Source organism: Pantherophis guttatus, chromosome 4 (assembly GCF_059756535.1).
Source record: "Pantherophis guttatus breed Tessera chromosome 4, ASM5975653v1, whole genome shotgun sequence".
Classification (NCBI taxonomy): Eukaryota; Metazoa; Chordata; class Lepidosauria; order Squamata; family Colubridae; genus Pantherophis; species Pantherophis guttatus.
Window position 1 is genome coordinate 142,917,196 of NC_142066.1, and position 18,003 is coordinate 142,935,198.

The window sequence follows — 18,003 nt, forward strand, 5'->3', positions numbered from 1 at the left end:
TACCCACTGCCCATTTTATTTTGATTTGGAGATGGTATATCTGGATGACTGTTGGCCTTGAAGAACTAAAAGTGATGATCACCAATTCTGCATTAGACTTCCATTCCATGTTGGCTATGTATTCTAGGACGTAAGGTCATCCTGTACATGCAATATCCAATTAGGTAAACTTGTTATACAACTTTGAGATGAAGTTTGCATATCTCTCAAATTTCAAAATTCTTGAAAATGCAGTAATTTAAATGTCTCCCAATAATCATTTTTCTTAATAAGTTTTCATGACTCAAAGTGCCATTGTAAGAATCAAAATAAGACAAAAATAGAACATCTAAGGCTACCTTTCTTAGAATTATCTTCTTGCTCTTCTACATATATAAATCCTCTCTCTCTCCACTCTCTGTTAGAAAAATCACATTAATCTTACAAATACTGATATGTGTTTGTGTATGATGAAAACTATGCCACTTAAATAAAACACTAAAGCACTGATCAAAGTCTTGGATAATTGTGCTGTTTGATTGATAGCATTACTCTTCGGCTAATCAAACTGTAAATTTGATATGATGTTCTTTTTTTAGATGTTTTTTCAAACCCTACCAGTGTTTGCCATTAATTGTGGAATTCACTCAAAGGCTAATGATACCACATTACTACGCTGATTAATTTTTCAGCTACATCCAACCTGTGAGGAAACCTGCCTGAAGAGAACACCATAGAGGCCACCTTGAATAAAAGTTGGGATATAAATCTAAAGAAAAAATAAATGATCTGGAAAAATATTTGTCATTGAAAACAAACCTCTTGTTACAGGAATTTAAAGTGTCGTTTCTTATAGCCAATTTATAGAGAAAGCAATATGAAAATGTAGTTTCTTTTTTTTTTCCAGAAAAAAAGGAATATAGTGTATTTTTTTGTGTATTTTAATATTTTACCTCACCTCTATAAATTCACTGATAGATTCAACACAGGATACTCATGCAATTTGTGTTTGGTTTTTTTTTTTTAAAAAAACAACAACAACTAATTTCATCCATTCTTGAGTTATCAAAATATTTTCAAAGGGTGAGAAAATGCTGTCTGAGCTTTTAAAAAGGTAAATATTTTTAAATATGTTGGGCATCTAATTATTTTCTAGACAGGAACAAGGTCATAATAGTTGTATATCACACTTGAGAAAAGACAGAACTGCTGAACTATTTTTCCCTCCTATACAATGAGAAGTTAGGAATGTCCTATCAGAGAACATAAATATTTCCTTAAAAAGGAGGCGAACTAGTGAACATTTACATCAGTTTTCTTGGCTAAGGTACAGAAAATTCATATCACTACTCCCTCATCCTTCCTTTTCCTCCACAACAGCTGCTTGTATGTGTAACATATCTACAATGACTTTCCAACAGCCATCTGCTGAAGTGGACTATGATCAACTAAGCAAATATTTCTACATTAGTTTACATTTTAAGGTATTCTCTGGTATCTCTTGAATGGTTCATCTTGAACACTTAGTTACTATTGTCACTTGCTTTTATGAAATATTTATTTATTTGCACATTTCACAATTTTACTGAATTCCTGAAGATTGAGGTAGTTGAGGTGACATTTCTACACACATTCTGTATACAGTATATAGGAGAAAGGTGAATTTAGTGCTGTGGTCTCTGCAGCATCCTTTTAGGTCAGGGCAAGTAAGTAAGCTTGGCTTTTTATTTGCAAGGAATAATGATAAGGTCCTAATCTGGGGAAAAGAAGCAACTGATTAACAGATTAACAGAGTTGGAAGGGACCTTGTAGGTTATCTAGTCCAACCACCTGCCCAAGCAGGAGACCCTACACCATTTCTGATGTAGGTTATCTAGTCCAATCTCTTCTTGAAAGCCTCCAGTGATGAAGCTCCCACAATTTCAGAAGGCAAAGCTGTTCCATTGGTTGATTGCTCTCACTGTCAGAAAATTTCTTCTTATTTCTTGGTTGAATCTCTCCTTGATCAGTTTCCATCTATTATTCCTTGTCTGGCCTTTGGGTGTCTTGGAAAATAGCTTGACCCCTTCCTCTCTGTGGCAGCCCCTCAAATATTGGAACACTGTTTAGAAGATCTGATACACTACACTTTGCTTGTAGCACAAGAAAAAAAATGGGTCAACAATGTATGGAAACATAAGTAGAAACAAGTTAGTTTGTTCAACTATCCCAGGGTTTTTCAACCTTGCTAACTAGCCTGAAGATGGAAGGGCTTCAATGGTCCCAGTAATTCCCCAGACAACATGAAGAATACTGGGAGCTGAAATCCAGACATGTTCAGGTTGCCAGGTTGTAAAACATCGATCTAACCTAACCATAACTGAAAATTTCCCAAACACTATATGAAGCTTTTTTTTAAAGAAAAATCACACTTTTATTTAATAACTTGAAAATTTGTCATGCAGTGCCTAACCTGCCCTCCAAAGGCATATTTTTTACTTTCTCCACAGAAATACACCCAGCACAGAGTTCTCAATTGGTAAGAGTGATTAGTGCATCCACCACATTGCCCATGTGTTCTCGTAAGCTGCGTTCTTGATGGTGACTTTTGCCAGCTCTTTTTCTCGCTCCTGCTTTGCTTTCTGCTCTCTAGATCTTCGGTCCCCTATCACTGACATGGTTGTTTCCAGGTTGGAGCTCTGGATTTCCTTCTCCGTGTAGTCGGTCACGCGCTCCAGATCCGCTGCGCCGCTGTCATGTTTTTGTGGCTTCTCGGCTGGGCGCCCCCTGGCGCCATCCCCGCTGACCGCGGAGCCGTTGGGCTCGGCCTCCGGCTCCAGCTCCACGTCTCCCTCGGCCGCCATTGCCCTGCCGGCCCCTGCAGTCTACTATATGAAGTTTTATGATTCTCATGACTGATGAATTTTGCAATTTTAACTAGAAGCCTTATCAGTTTTGATTTGGATCTGCTCTGGTAGAGTGTATGTTAAACTTCTGAAGTTTACCACGAGATATCTTTTTTTTAAAAAAAGAGGATAACAAAAGAAAAAAAAAACGCACACCAAGGAACAAAGAAGAAAGTTTATTTTATTTTCTCTCACATTTAGCACTGCATTTATAAATCTTAATGGGATATATGAGTTGGGATAGGAATGAGATTTTTTAAAAAAATTCTAAGAGTTGGGAAACTTTCAGCTATTTCAATACAGATAATCCTTGATTTATAACCATTTGTTTAATGACCGTTCTAAGTTACAACAGCACTGAAAAAAGTGACTTGTGACTGTTTTTCCACACGTTATGACCATTGTGGCACCCCCATGGTCACATGATCAAAATTTGGACACTTGGTAACTGACATATATTTATGACAGTTGTAGGGTCCCAGGGCCATGTGATGACCTTTTGAGACCTGATTAAGGGAAGTCAATAGGGAAGCCAGATTCACTTAACAAACATGTTACTAACTTAACAAATGTAGTGAGAAAGGACATAAAATGGATCAAAGCTCAATTAACTATTGTCTTCCTTAGCAACATAAATTTTGGGCTTAATTACAGTTGTAAGTTGAAGATTGCCTGTAGTTGTTCTTGATTAAAATGAATGCTAAAAACATCCTTTTCACTTAAAAAGCTTGTGTTGTCTCTGAACTTTCATCCCAAAATGTTTTAATAATTTTTCCTGAGATGTCTGATCAAAGTTCCATCAGAGTAATTACTTCATGGATAAACTACTTCATGTGGCCAGTGAAATACCATGTATTCAAAACACACGAGAAAATGTCCTTTGGGTCTTGATTTGAGACAAAATTTCTCTTTCAATTGTACTAACAACCCTTTCAAGCAATTAGCAGCTGCCTTTTGAAATTGAGAAAAAATGTAATCTTTGTGTTTCTGTTTTGTCTTCATGCTTTTATCTTATTCATGAGTTCCATTAATGCAATGACAATATAGAAATAATGGTTTATCCTTCCACAGAATACAACTTAAGAAACACTATGAATTTTGTAGAACAGGTTTTTCCAACCTTGTGCTCTGCAGGTGTGTTGAATTTCCATTCTCACCATCCTGGATACCCAAGCCTGGCATATTTAATTGATAAGAATTGGGAAGAATGATGCTAGCAATTACACAGAAACCTCTTCAAAAGTGGTGAGGTCTAATGCTCGTCAATTAATCATCTCAGGCAATAGGAGTCTTAGAACACCAGATCTAAGCTCTAGGGAGGGGAACAGTGATAAACAACAAGAGCCACCAGTGGGAAGACTGGGCTGAAATGTCCATCCCTTAATTTGGGATCTGGATTTGACTTCTGCTTCAGGTCTGGTCCTACTACCAATGCAAATAAAGGGATGAATCAGGAGTTCCTTAGAAATACAAGGGATTGTGAAGATGTTGTACTCTCACTTGTTATAATTGATGGTTCAGATTTCCACTTGATGCCTTGGCCCAGTGTCCTCTCCCATGCTCTATAATCTGGTTGATGGAAGGCTGTGTTCCTTGATAAATGTAAACAGGCATGTTAAGATTGTTTAGGTGAGCCTCATGTTTTCTGCTGATAAATGTTGCAGCAGAATCATAATGAATGTTTTTATTCATTCTCTTATTCAATAAAATTCATTTATTGCTCTTCTTGGGTTTTGTTTTGTTTTTTCTGCAAAATATTACCAAATCTAACAAAAAGACACCATTTTAAAAAATTATCGTGTTCATTTAAAATAATTTAAAAGGTGAATTTAGAGAAATCTTGTAATATAAATTTTTTTTATGTAATGGGTTTTTTTTTTTTTTGCAAATCATAGAGTGATTTAGGAAAAGGTTCTTTCCTTAGTGCCCCCATGGTAGTTTTCTCAAAAGCACTTCTATTTTTAATAAGCAAATCGGTTCATAAATCAATATACCCATTACATAACTGGTTTTTATGATTTAGAACTTTAGAAATAGTTTATAAACATTTGGACTCTGTCAAAAATGCGTATCCTCAAACTCCTGGCCCATATGTACAGCCTTGGGGACATTCTCTTCCCCTTCAACAATTCCTATGGTAATTTCTGAAGTAATAGAAGGCAACAACAATATACCATGCCAACCATTCATATGAACTTCATTGAATTAACTTTCAGTTCAGTTGAGATTAAATCCTATCCAATCCAAATTTATGCCCCTATCCATGTTTTGGAGTACAGTTAGTCCTTGATTTAGAACAGTTCATTAGTGCCTTCGAAGTTATAACAGCACTGAAAAAACTGACTTTCGCACTTATGACCATTGCAGCAGCCCCATGGTCATGTGATCAAAATTCAGACGCTTGGCAACTGACTCATATTTATGACGGTTGCGGTGTCCCGGGTTTATGTAAACCCCTTTTGCAATCTTTTTGACAAGCAAAATCAATGGGGAAACCAAATTCATTTAACAGCCATGTTATTAATTTAACAACTACAATAATTCACTTAACAACTGTGGCAAGAAAAGTTGTAAAATGGGGCAAAACTCATTTAACAAATATTTCACTTAACAATATAAATGTTAGGCTCAATTGTGGTCATAAATTGTCTGAATAGTCCTCAGCATACTGGTCCAGAGGCCAAGGTAACCCTTAGTCCCAGTCACTCATGTTGTTGCAGGTATATAAATGACAGATCTTCTCTCCTAAACCTGGTGCTTTTGAGATACGTTCTCAGCCTGGAATAGGAGTTATAATCTCTAAAGGCATGGAACGCACCAAGTTGGGGAAGTATAATCTACATCAATGGAAGGCTGTAATATCTATGACCACAGATGGCATGTTAACTTAATAGTAGGAAGGGTAATAGTAAGATATCAGGAAGATACAAGCAGAAGAAGCTATTACTTTTTCTATTTTAGTCGTGCATTTCCTGGAAACATTTGATTGTTTGCTGAAGAAAGAGGTGGATGATCTAGATAGTCTTTTTATATGAACTGGCTTAGCTGTTCTTACACTTTTACAATAATGAAGCAAAGTTTTGCAGAAATTGTAGGTCAACTTTTCAAGGCTGTCATGAAAAGCTTAACCAGGATTAAATGACAACAAAAACAATTAACTCCAATTACATATAGAGTGGATTTCTGTAATGTTACGTTGCTTGAAGACAACTCCATCCTTCCTGCTCTTAAGCTCTTGAAGATCTCTCTGCCTGTCTGTTTGGCAGTCTCCCTACTTTAGCCACCTACTTATCTATATTCTTGGTGGAAAAGCAAAGTATGCCTGTAAAAGAGCATGAAAACTTACTGCAACTTAATTATTAACTGGAAAGCTATGTCTTCATTGCTTGTTTCATGCTTGTTCTGCTTCAGGGCAGCTTTGCTAGTAAATACAGTAATTGTTAACCAGGACAGGAAGAAAAGTAGAGGAAAGGAGGAAAGTTTATACTTGAAAACTGTTATTGTGAACCTTCTTGTTTGGGTGTCCTGGTTTCATTATAAATAAGTATCTGGGAAGGTAGTGCTCTTATTACTGCATCAGGACTCAGCTCATTATCTGGCATTCTTGCTGGGAGAAAAAATGATTTTATATGTGCATAATTAAGAAATTGAAACCAGTAGCTGCAAAAGGAAAAAGCAATAAAAATAAAAAAAATCCCATTCCCTAAAGATCAATGGTTTGCTTACTTAAAATAACTTTTTTTTTTTTGGTTGCCTTTGAGTCATTGTTGACTCCTGGCAACTGCTTGGAATAATCCCTGCAGTTTTCTTGCCAAAAAATTTAAAAGGTGGTTTGTCATTTGCCCTCTTTCCTAGGGCTGAGAGAGAGTAACTGACCCTGGAACAATGTTTTCCTAAAAGCAGAAAGGCAGAGCATGCATCATGAAATCATAAGTGCTGCCACCTTTCATATTTAATGAGTGAAATTCATATTTTATTTATTCATTAGTTACACGACATCCACATAATACTGATGTGGTTTCAGTTTTGCCTCATATTTTGTCCCTCCATTCTTCTGCTTAGAAAATCTCCTTCAGGTTCTGATTAACACTGCTGATTTCATGGATGTGTCCATGTATTTTTCTGGGTGACAATTTGGAAGAACTTTACAACTACTTTTTTTCTGGAGTGTTCTTTGGATTTCCTTGTGTAGCCTACAGCTTTACTGTTACCTTGTAGTCTCCCATCCAAGTCCTAACCAAGTCTAATCCTGCTTATCTCCCAAACCCTAAGAAACAAAATTAGCCAGGTACTGCCACCTGCTGAGACCTGTTTCTGTTTTATCATAACCAACATTTTGGATTTTCTTGCCTCTTAAACTTTCTTCTGTTTTTTATAATATTTTGCTGGATAAAGAGTCTGAAGAATTCAAGTGCTTGCACACTCTTGGGCTATTTTAGTTGGCTCTAAACATAGTCATGCTCTACTAAGTATGTTGGATTTGTGGACTTAGTAATTGATCTGTGCTGTAATAAGTTAACTCTGCTACAGGTCTCAGTTCAGTAACTGGTTGCAAGTTTGGGGGTGCCTGTGATTTTAAAACACATCTATTTGTAAAGTATTTTCTTAATGATTAATTCTGGAACACAACTTTCCCATCCTAAAAAAACAAAATGAAACAACCTCCTGTTTACTTTAATTTTCTCTTGAGTTTATTACAAGCTCTAAGCAGGTAGGAATTGAAAAAAAAAACCAAACCTGTTTCCTGAGCCATGGACAAGACAGAACTAAAATAAAAACTGGGATTGTTTGAAAGAGAAAAATAATCTAAGGTGCTTTTGTCTTCTAAATCCTTTCAGGAGATCCCTTGTTTTCTCAGGGTACTTCCAAGGGCTAATTTGCCAAAGTGTTCAGAAGGAATTAACTGTAGGAAAGAAAAAAAGAAAGAAACATCACTTAGAATTGTGGATGTTTGCTGCCAAGAGGTAAGAAAAAATAAAGCTAATGAGGGGACTGGGGAAGGTGATCCAGTTAAATAATAAGTTTTCTTCAGCAGGAAGTCTGCCTGGTAAGACGTCACCACAATAGACAATGCTTGGTAGAAAAACTCTGACGGAAACAGAATGAAATCTTAGTATTATTCAACTTTGCCCTCACTGACTGCCAACAAAAAATGTATTTTCCAAGATTTATTCTTCCCATGGTAGTTTTCCTTGGTGCACAGTGAACAGAAGTCTCTCAGGGATTTGTTTTATTTGATTTATTTAGCTGCCCGTCTCACATAGATTATTTTATGAAGCCTACAAATTAAAATACAAAAAATAGCCCCCATCAAAGAAGCATCAAAAATACATTAAATAACAGGTGATTGCAGGAACAAACTTACTAGTTAGGCCAAGCTTTTTCATCTGTACAGGGCTCATCTGAAAGAGTTACTTATTAAAGTTTGCACCCATGCAAAAGACAGATCACTGTTATTATTCTTAGATCACAAAAGGATTCTGTGGCTTTCACAAGGCAAGGATTGGTGGGAAATTAGGTTTAAACCTCAGCCAGATTTAAAGAAATACATTGGGGATGATCCTGATAGTTTAGGATCTAAGCTACTCTGCAAGATTGTGGTGTGGATAAATTACTGGGGTTCATGTGCACTATTTTGAACTATTGGAGAAATCTTGGCATATCTTTGCAATAAATACAATAAATATTTGCAATAAATAAATCAACTCCAGTCTCATTCCAAAAGTTCTGATATGTGGAAACCACTAGTATGGATCAACTGGTATGTGAATTGATTCTTGTGAAATTGTAATACTGCATGTGCTATGTACTCCTTTTGTTATGATGGTGCATTTGACATGGTTAACAAGATTTTATTTTTTAGCAAGTAATTGTCTCCTCTTCCTCCTCCTGAATTTAATTTATACTGATTGTATGTAAACATAATGGCTCTTTCAAGATAAAATTGACTGTTTGTGATTAATAGAATAACAGAATTGGAAGGGACTTTGAAGGTCTTCTAGTCTAGCTCCTGTTCAAGAAGGAAATCCTATACCATTTCAGATTAGTGGTTGTCCAATCTCTTCTTAAAAGCCTCCAAGTGATGGAGCATCCACATTTTCTGAAGGCAAGCCTTCACTGATTAATTGTTCTCATTAAGAAATTTCTCCTTAATTCCAGGTTGCTTCTCTCCTTGATTAGTTTCCATCCATTTTTTCTTGTCTTGCCTTCTGGTACTTTGGAAAATAGGTTGACCCCCTCTTCTTTTTGGCAGCCCTTAAATATTGGAACACTGCTATCATGTCACCACTAATCTTCTTTTCACTAGATTAGACATATTCAATTCCTGCAAACATTGTTCATATATTTTAGCCTCCAGTCCCCTACTCATCTTTGTTGCTCTTCTCTACACTCTTTCCAGAGTCTCTATATCTTTTTTATATTGTGGTGACCAAAACTGAATGCAATATTCCAGGTGTGGCCTTACCAAGGCTTTATAAAGCAATGCTAATACTTCATATGTTCTTGATTCTATCCTTCTCTTAAAGCCTAAGATTGCATTGGCTTTTTTGGCAGCTGCAGCATACTGTTGGCTCATATTTAAGTGATTGTCCACTAGGATTCCAAGATCCCTCTCACCCAATTACTACTATTGAGCCTGGTATCACCTATACTATACCTGTGTACTTACATATACATGTACATGTACATGTACATATAAATTGCATGGATATATGTGAAAGTAGTTGGTAGTTGCCTTCCCCTATGATTTTTATTTGGGGATTTTGATTTTCTGCTTTTCTGTGTAACTTTGTGATTTCTTAACTGGGTCCCTTCTAAATTTTTTGCCAGTCAGATTCTTCTTTTGGACTTTTGGTGATCAGTCAAGGGTATCTAGGTGCGGTCAGATCAGCCACAAACTATGCTGCTACTGTTGTCTCTACAGCAGAATTAGAAAATGTAGACAACTTAAAGTAAGCACTATTAACACTCAAGGAGGCAAATGTGCAAAGAACTGTTATTTGAAGCACAGCATGTCTAGCTTTCAATTTATTTCCCCTGTGATAATTTTTACACCAACATGAAAAATTTCATTCGTTTTTACATTTCACGGCTTACCACTCTAATATGTGAAAGAAGAGAAAACATGGACTTATAATAAAAGATCAGATGGTCTTTTAAAATATGAGCAGTCTGAGGCAGAGACTGCTATGTTCCCCATACTTTTTAAATAGTTTCCTCTCTTCTAAGTCTACAATTCTTTCTAGGCTCTTATATTCAGTCAATTAGAGATACAGTTTTTCATAATCACTGTATTCACACACCCCTCTTTTATATATATATGAAAGCTTCACGTTCATTTCAACCAAGCCAAGGAATCCACAGTTCAATCTTTCATGTAGAGAACATCTCTAGAGGCAATACATTGTAGACCAGGGACTCTGAAAACTTTAGCCTGATTTCATTCCTGTAATTAACATGACAGATTTGCTGGCCACAGTATCATCCATTTCTAACCCTGTTATGTTTTACAGCTGCTAAGCAACAGCAAAAGAAGGTCTGCTGTCAACGGTGTGATAGAAAAACACAGTATAATATTTGGTCTGTAGGGATGAGATACTTTTAAACGTTGCATCATTTGGCAGGGGCTAAAAACAGGTGGTTGGTTTTCTCAAACTGGGAAAATGTAGTTTTTGACATTAGGTTTCAACCCTAGCTAGAAAGAATCTGTATCAATGACAGAAACCCCCACCCCCCAACCAATGAACCATTTTCTTTAAAATTTGATTTGTGGTATAACCAAAGGCTGGCCATTGCAAGTCCTGAATGTCTAGGATTTGTTTATTTTATTAGGCCAGAAATCATAGTTTACTCTTCCAAAATTAATAGTTGTAATATTTAGGTTCTTTATCCTGCAAGATTTATTTCCAGGCATTATGTGGGCCACTTGCTGATTTCTTCTCTGGATGATTAACAACTTTATTTTAAAGGTTGCTGGACTATGCATGGTAGTCCCAAAATGTTTTGATTATCTCAGGGGATTGGGTGGTTTGATTTCTTGATTTCTTAAATTTCTCTCCATTTCTATCTATCAGTTCTCAGTGGATTGCAGTCGACAATTTATCTGTGGTGCAGTAAATCAAAGTAAACAGCCAAAGATTAAATGTCTCAAATTTACACCCAAAATATAAGTTGTAACAAGAACCAATAAAAATGATAAGAAATAAGTAACAAGATATTTATGTTTGAACATCAAAAACTCACTTAAACAGACCTGTTTTTAATCATTTCCCATCATCTAATAAGGTTGGGGTTACTTGAATTTTACAGAGGAGTTTGTCTTTATGTCACAAAACTGAGGTATTACTAACAGGTTCTCCTGAGAGCTTTGACATGGGTAGGTGGAAAAGATAATTATAGAAGGACTGACGTTGTTCAAATAATTTGATTTGAGCCTAATTGATTGCTAACCATTAGTTAAGAATATTCCTGTGCATAAGCATGACTAGCAATAAATCAATTTATTTGAACATTTATGTTAGACCTGACGTTAGTATTCTCAACTAATGGTTAGCAGCTGCTTGGAATTAGATAAGAATCAAAGGAATTCAATGGAGATTGAATTTAGTTTGCTTGTGGCTACATAGGGATTGTAGGCTGATCCCCCTTTTAACTCTCTCTCCAGATTCTGCCAATCCTTCCCTGAAATAGATCTGGAAATACTACATGGTCCAAAAGGTTTCCTGGAAACCCTTCTGAGGTTGTTGATTTTGTTTGTTTAACTTCCCTAACATGTTGTGCTCCACTTATGGCTTCTACTGCATATGTTATTGAATATTATTACAATACTTGGAAGTGTGTGTGTGTGTGTGTGTATTTGCCTAGCTCAAATCAGAAGGAAAACTGTCCAACAGAAGGGAGTCATCATACAAAAAGATGGGGTCCTTGTAGATGGCCTTCTCTCAGAGAGCTCCCCCCCTTCAGCTCCAAAACCTGTAGTAGATTTGTAGATTCATAAATTGTTAGAATTCATCAGATTTCAGAGCAGGATATCCAACACTGGAAACCCTATGTCACTATCATCATTCTGTATTTCTTTCTGATAAATTAGCAAGACTGACATTGCAGAGAGTCAAAAAGAAATAGTCTGCAGATCGACCTGTGTGCATGGAAAGACTTCAGCGCATCCAGAGTCTTTCAAATTCTTCCAGTTGTCTTCCTCAAGCTGGCACTGAATCCCAAAGTTGCATTGGATTTAAGTGGAGAAGAAAGAAAAACAAATAAATGACAGGATTGCTGTGGAGAGGGGAAAATCCCCCCCTACAATGTCTCCCCTACCTCATTTTTGCCCAGCAGAATTTTAGAAACTTGAAACCTTGGTGTATGGAATACACTGACCAAGTTAGTAGATCTGCCATTGATAACAAAATACTCTGAAGTCAATTGTCCATTCTCCTGAAAGTAAAAGGTAAAGGTAACAGTTCCCCTCGCACATATGTGCTAGTCGTTCCCACCAAAGATGGTCCGTATTTTTCTACTTGCATTTTTTATATACTTTCGAATTGCTAGGTTGGCAGAAGTTGGGACAAGTAACGGGAGCTCACCCCATTACGCGGCACTAGGGATTTGAACTGCTGAACTGCCGACCTTTCAATCAACAAGCTCAGCATCTTAGCCACTGAGCCACTGCATCCCCTTCCTTAAAGTAGTAAACTATGATATTTACTTCCAAATAAACCCACTCATCAATAAATATTCCTGTCTTTGATTTAATCAGCAAGAGATTGGTTCTATTTGCCAAGAACTCTTGAGTCTGGAAACAGCCTTTCTGTCAGAGTAGATTGTGGCAAACATTTATTTGCGGAAAGGACTTCTTTATCTCCAAGTTCTCAGGAGTGAAATTATATAATACCAGTGGTTGGCAGAGGATGCTAGAAGTAACTCTTATCAATTCTCAATAGTTTTCAGAATCTTGGCCAATTTGTACCCAGATCTAACAGAATAACAGAGATTATCAACAGGGACATTGGAAGTCTTCTAGTCCAATCCCCTGCCAAACAGGAAACCCTATATGTTGATCAATGTTGCTCTCTTCCCACTATTGACCTTTTAAATATTTAAAGACTTCTGTCATGTCTCCCTTTAGCCTTCTCTTTTTAAGGATAAAGTTACCCAACTCTTTAACCATTCTTCATAGTATTTAACCAACTGAACCATGATAAATGGTTTGTTTATGATAAATGAAGAATGGTTACATGAACTGGGCATGGCTAGTCTAGTGAAGAGAAGGACCATGTTAGCAGTATTCCAATATTTGAGGGGCTGCCACAGAGAGGAGGAGGTCAAGCTGTTTTCCAAAGCACCTGAAGGCCAGTTAAGGAATAATGGATGGGAACTGACCAAGGAGAGATTCAACCTAGAAATGAGGAGAACTTTCTGACAGTGAGAACAATTAACCAATGGAACAGCTTTGCCTTCGGAAGTTATGGGAGCTTCATCACTTGAGACTTTCAAGAGGAGATTGGACTGCCATTTGTCAGAAATGGTGTAGGGTTTCCTGCTTGAGCAGGGGGTTGGACTAGATGACCTATAAGATCCCTTCCAACTCTGTTAATCTGTCTGTTAAAATAATCTTATCTCAATTTAATTGCTAAAATAGTTTAACAAAAGGATTGTGATGCAATCAATTCTTTTCTATCTTCTTCTTCTTCTTCTTCTTCTTCTTCTTCTTCTTCTTCTTCTTCTTCTTCTTCTTCTTCTTCTTTTTCTTTTTCTTTTTCTTTTTCTTTTTCTTCCTCCTCCTCCTCCTCCTCCTCCCCTTCCTCTTCCTCCTCCTCCTCCTCCTCCTCCTCCTCCTCCTCCTCCTCCTCCTCCTCATTATTATTATTATTATTATTATTATTATTATTATTATTATTATTATTATTATTATTATTTTGTATTAGAACTTTCAACCTTTGGAGCATGGAGCCAGGACACCACCGAAAATCTAACTTGAAGAAAATATGGCATTTTATGGAGATTCTCAATCATCTAGATCATGGTTGTCCCAAAGGTACTTTTCAAAAGGCAGTCCCAAGAAGATTCCACACCCATTCAGATAACCTGGAGTGTACAGATAAACCCCCTAGTGGCCTCAACAATTCTCAGAGAGTTAGCCTTGGTTTTTCAGAGTGCTAATGACTAGATGACTGCTAGGGAATATAAATCCTTCCATTCCCCACCATTCAGTCAGAACTAAAGAAACTTCTTGGATGAAAAGTAAAATGTTTTCAAGGAAAGAACCCCAGGAAAGTCCAGTTGCCTTTTGGGATATTTTATATAAAAAACCGAGACTAGATTAGCTATTTTCTTGCTTCCTCCATCAAACGTTTTAGCATTTTATGTAAGGGAGCAGAAGAACAACAGGATAAAGCAAGGAGTGGCAAAGTATATTTGTTTCTCCAACAAGAATTTCCATCAGGTTGGTTTTAAAAAGAGACATCACTTACTATTAGAGATGGGATCTCAAATTCTATGCTGGAAGTGGTTATGGATCACTGGAGATTTTCCAGATGGAAGGCAACTCCTAATCACATGACATCATTACAAGGGGATTACAATGCTGATTTTTTTTTTTTGAATTTCTGTGTAAGCAGCAGTCTTTCTATGAATGGAGAAAATGCATTTTTTTTCAAGATCAGTCCAAACTGGATCTTTAAAGAAACAAAGGAACAATAGCAGTAGACTTGAGTTTGCCTAACTTTAATGAGTGCCTGGACACCATATTCAACAAGAAAGAAGTTTACTTGGTCAAAATGTTTCCCACTTGATTTATGACTAATTAAGTCCACAATTTCAGTTATAAGTTGTCAGGAACATAAAGTGTCTATAGGCTCACCAACATTGATCAATAGATGGAAATTAGCCTCTGTATATTTTATGTAAGATGGCCATCTCTTTTGTCTTTTATTTATGATGCATTTCCTTCTCTTCAGTGTCATACAAATAGCAACTTTGTACAATTTTTTAGTTTAATATTTGCTTAATATTGTTTATGAAATAAACTGCCATTGGTTGGCTTCACAAAACATGCTAAGCCATAAACATTGTTTAGAAAGCACAGAGGTGAGGTTCAGGCTAAGGCAAAATATATTTTCCAAAGCAGCAGAAGTCAAGACTAGAAACAATGGATGGTAACTAATCAAGGAGAGAAGCAACCTAGAACTAAGGAGAAATTTTCTAACTGAGAACAATTAACCAGTGGAAGGGCTTACTTTCAGAAGTTGTGGGTGCTCCATTACTGGAGGTTTTTAAGAAGAGAGTAAGCAGCCACTTGTTCAGAATGGTATACTCTTCTGCTTGAGCAGGGGGTTGGACTAGAAGACCTCCAAGTTCCCTTCCAACCCTGTTATTCTGTATTTTATGACTTATTTGATGTTGGTGTAGAATATTGCCATCTTAACATCTTTACCATACAACTGAGAATGAAACCACATTGTCTTGACACACCCTTCATTTTGCTTCCAGATAAGCAATGTTCCAGCTGTTTGCTAATTGGAATAATAGTTGCCTAAATGAGTGACACACACACACACACACACACACACACTGGGAGGGAGGAGAAGAATTCATCTCTTTTTCTCCTTCCTTCACCTCTTCTTCTGAAGACCTCCAAATCAATAATAATTTTGTTTGGCACTACTCAGATTTCAGGGAAAACAGCTATTTTTCACTCTGTCCTTTTGTTTTCAGGTTTAAAACAGAGAAACTGCTGAGAAGGAAAATTTTGAGGTAGCCTTGGAGTTAAGAAAGAAGCATTTCCACTTAATTTTCCACCATAAGAGATCATGGAAAAGCCAAGCTGCTTTCACAATTCTTATGTAAATATCTCACTGCTAATATTTCTTATACTGTTGTCATTTCAGGGCCAGCCGTGGTGATATATATGAGACAGATGAACAGAAGGACAGATAAAAATAAGGGGATGGAAATAAAACTTTGGTCTTGCAAACAATAAGAGTGATGGACGTGAGGGACGAGGGAAAGGAAGATGGATAATAGTTTGTGTTTTTATCCCAAAGGTTAATGTAGAGTCTTGAAAAATAATTAAACATGTTTGAGGGATTGTGCATATAATCTCTGGAGGACCTTAAACTATGGAAGAGTGATAAATCAGATGATGGCCAGAAAAAAAATGGGTTCATACTGAGTGGAAACAGCTTCTTTTATATTTTTATTGTTGAAAAACGTATTTTGGCTAGCCCTTGTCCAAGAATTCTGAACTTGGGATACATTGCACTCTTAATTTGGATTGGATTTTCTGAAACAGTATGCAAGACAGCTGTCTGGGAATTCAATAAAGCTTGGCTTTCCAGTCCATCTAAATGTACAGTCTGAGGCTTAAGGAAAAATGATTTGGAAAAGTTTAGGTATCAAATTTGACACCAAAGGTGAAAGCAGCATTGTATGCTTTGGCAGATCGATAAAATAATAATTTTCTTATTATCATCAGCTTAAATGAAGCCTTTTTCAGGGAAAGTTATGGAATTCAGTCAATTCTCTATATAGATATTTTTTGACCTTTTGGCTTAGGGTTGAAATATGACTAGCCCAAAGTTACTCAGCCATACAAAAATGGGAAAGAAAAACAAAGATATAAAAGGGTAGAAAGGGAAAAAGGACCACTATAAATTCAAATAAAAACCAGGCCAGATTTTAAACAGAACCTTCAATCATGATCACACTGACTAATAGGGACCAGTCCTTTCATAATATTAATAAAGAGTGAATCCATAATCAGAGAATGAGCACATATAAAATCACAGTTGCACTTTTTTTACCATTTAAGAGTAATTGTTTTGGATGTATCACATGTATGATAAATCAAAATCACCTTCAGAACTTTCATATGGCTCTTTCTAAAACTCTACTAATGAACATATGTATATTAAAATAAAATAAAAGATGACATGAATGAATGTGCCCTAGATATTTTTACATTTCCAGAATAACTATGACTGCCAGGCACCTAATAAGCATTAAAAATATTTTGCCAAATCACTATGATTCATCAAAAGAAATATAAAAATCTTGGAGTCCTAGCAGGCAATCACTTAAATATGAGCCAGCGGTGTGCTGCAGCTGCCAAAAAAGCCAACATAGTTCTAAGCTGCATGGAGAGAGGGATAGAATCAAGATCACGTGAAGTGTTAATACCACTTTATAATGCCTTGGTAAGGCCACACTTGGAATATTGCATCCAGTTTTGGTCGCCACAATGTAAAAAAGATGTGTAGACTCTAGAAAGAGTGCAGAGAAGAGCAACAAAGGTGACTAGGGGACTGGAGGCTAAAACATATAAAGAATGTTTAAAGAATGCTGGAATTGGGTATGTCTTAATCAAAAGAAGGACTAGGGGAGACATGATAGCAGTGTTTTGATATCTCAGGGGCTGCCACAAAGAAGAAGGAGTCAAGCTATTCTCCAAAGCACCTGAGGGCAGGACAAGAAGCAATGGATGGAAACTAATCAAGGAGAGAAGCAACCTAGAACTAAGAAGAAATTTCCTGACAACAATTAACCAGTGGAACAACTTGCCTCCAGAAGTTGTGAATTCTCCAACACTGGAAGTTTTTAAGAAGAGATTGGACAACCATTTATCTGAAATGATATAAGGTTTTCTGCCTGATCAGAGGGTTGGACTAGAATACCTCCAAGGTCCCTTCCAACTCTTCTCTTCTCTTCTCTTCTCTTCTCTTCTCTTCTCTTCTCTTCTCTTCTCTTCTCTTCTCTTCTCTTCTCTTCTCTTCTCAATATTTATTGAGACTCCTAGTGATTGATTTGTCAATAGTAAGAACTTTTTATTCCAAGAAAATAAAAATATTTAAAGTCATAATCCTACTTTCCAATATTCCTATGTGTGCGTGTATTTGTGTGTTGGTGACTGCCTGGACAAGTCCTTGCAGTTTTCTTGGCAAAATTTTGGAAGTTATGTCCTTGTCACTTCCTAAATTTTTTTTAGTACCAGTAGTAATTTTGGAATTTCAGATGCTGCTGAAATCAGTTAAATAGATTTAATTAACTATTCTAACATTCTACAATGGTAGATGAGAACTTTATATATATTTTATATATTATACATTTTCATGTTTTCAGAAATGTTACAATGTTTAGTTTT

The 18,003-nt window shown here is 36.4% G+C and overlaps 1 protein-coding gene and 1 long non-coding RNA gene across 2 annotated transcripts; one reads left to right on the forward strand and one right to left on the reverse strand.

The window, feature by feature from the left end:
- Positions 1-2,391: 2,391 nt before the first annotated feature.
- Positions 2,392-2,822, reverse strand: LOC117655274 (huntingtin-interacting protein K-like). Its single transcript, XM_034402584.3, is given in 2 exon segments — positions 2,392-2,555; positions 2,558-2,822. Coding segments are annotated over 2 exon segments (330 nt in total). The 3' UTR covers positions 2,392-2,490.
- Positions 2,823-3,936: 1,114 nt separating this feature from the next.
- LOC132709643 (uncharacterized) lies at positions 3,937-17,734 on the forward strand. Its single transcript, XR_009620626.2, has 5 exons — positions 3,937-4,109; positions 7,703-7,828; positions 13,790-13,899; positions 15,579-15,706; positions 17,275-17,734. It is a non-coding gene; the product is annotated as an uncharacterized LOC132709643 (long non-coding RNA).
- Positions 17,735-18,003: the final 269 nt, after the last annotated feature.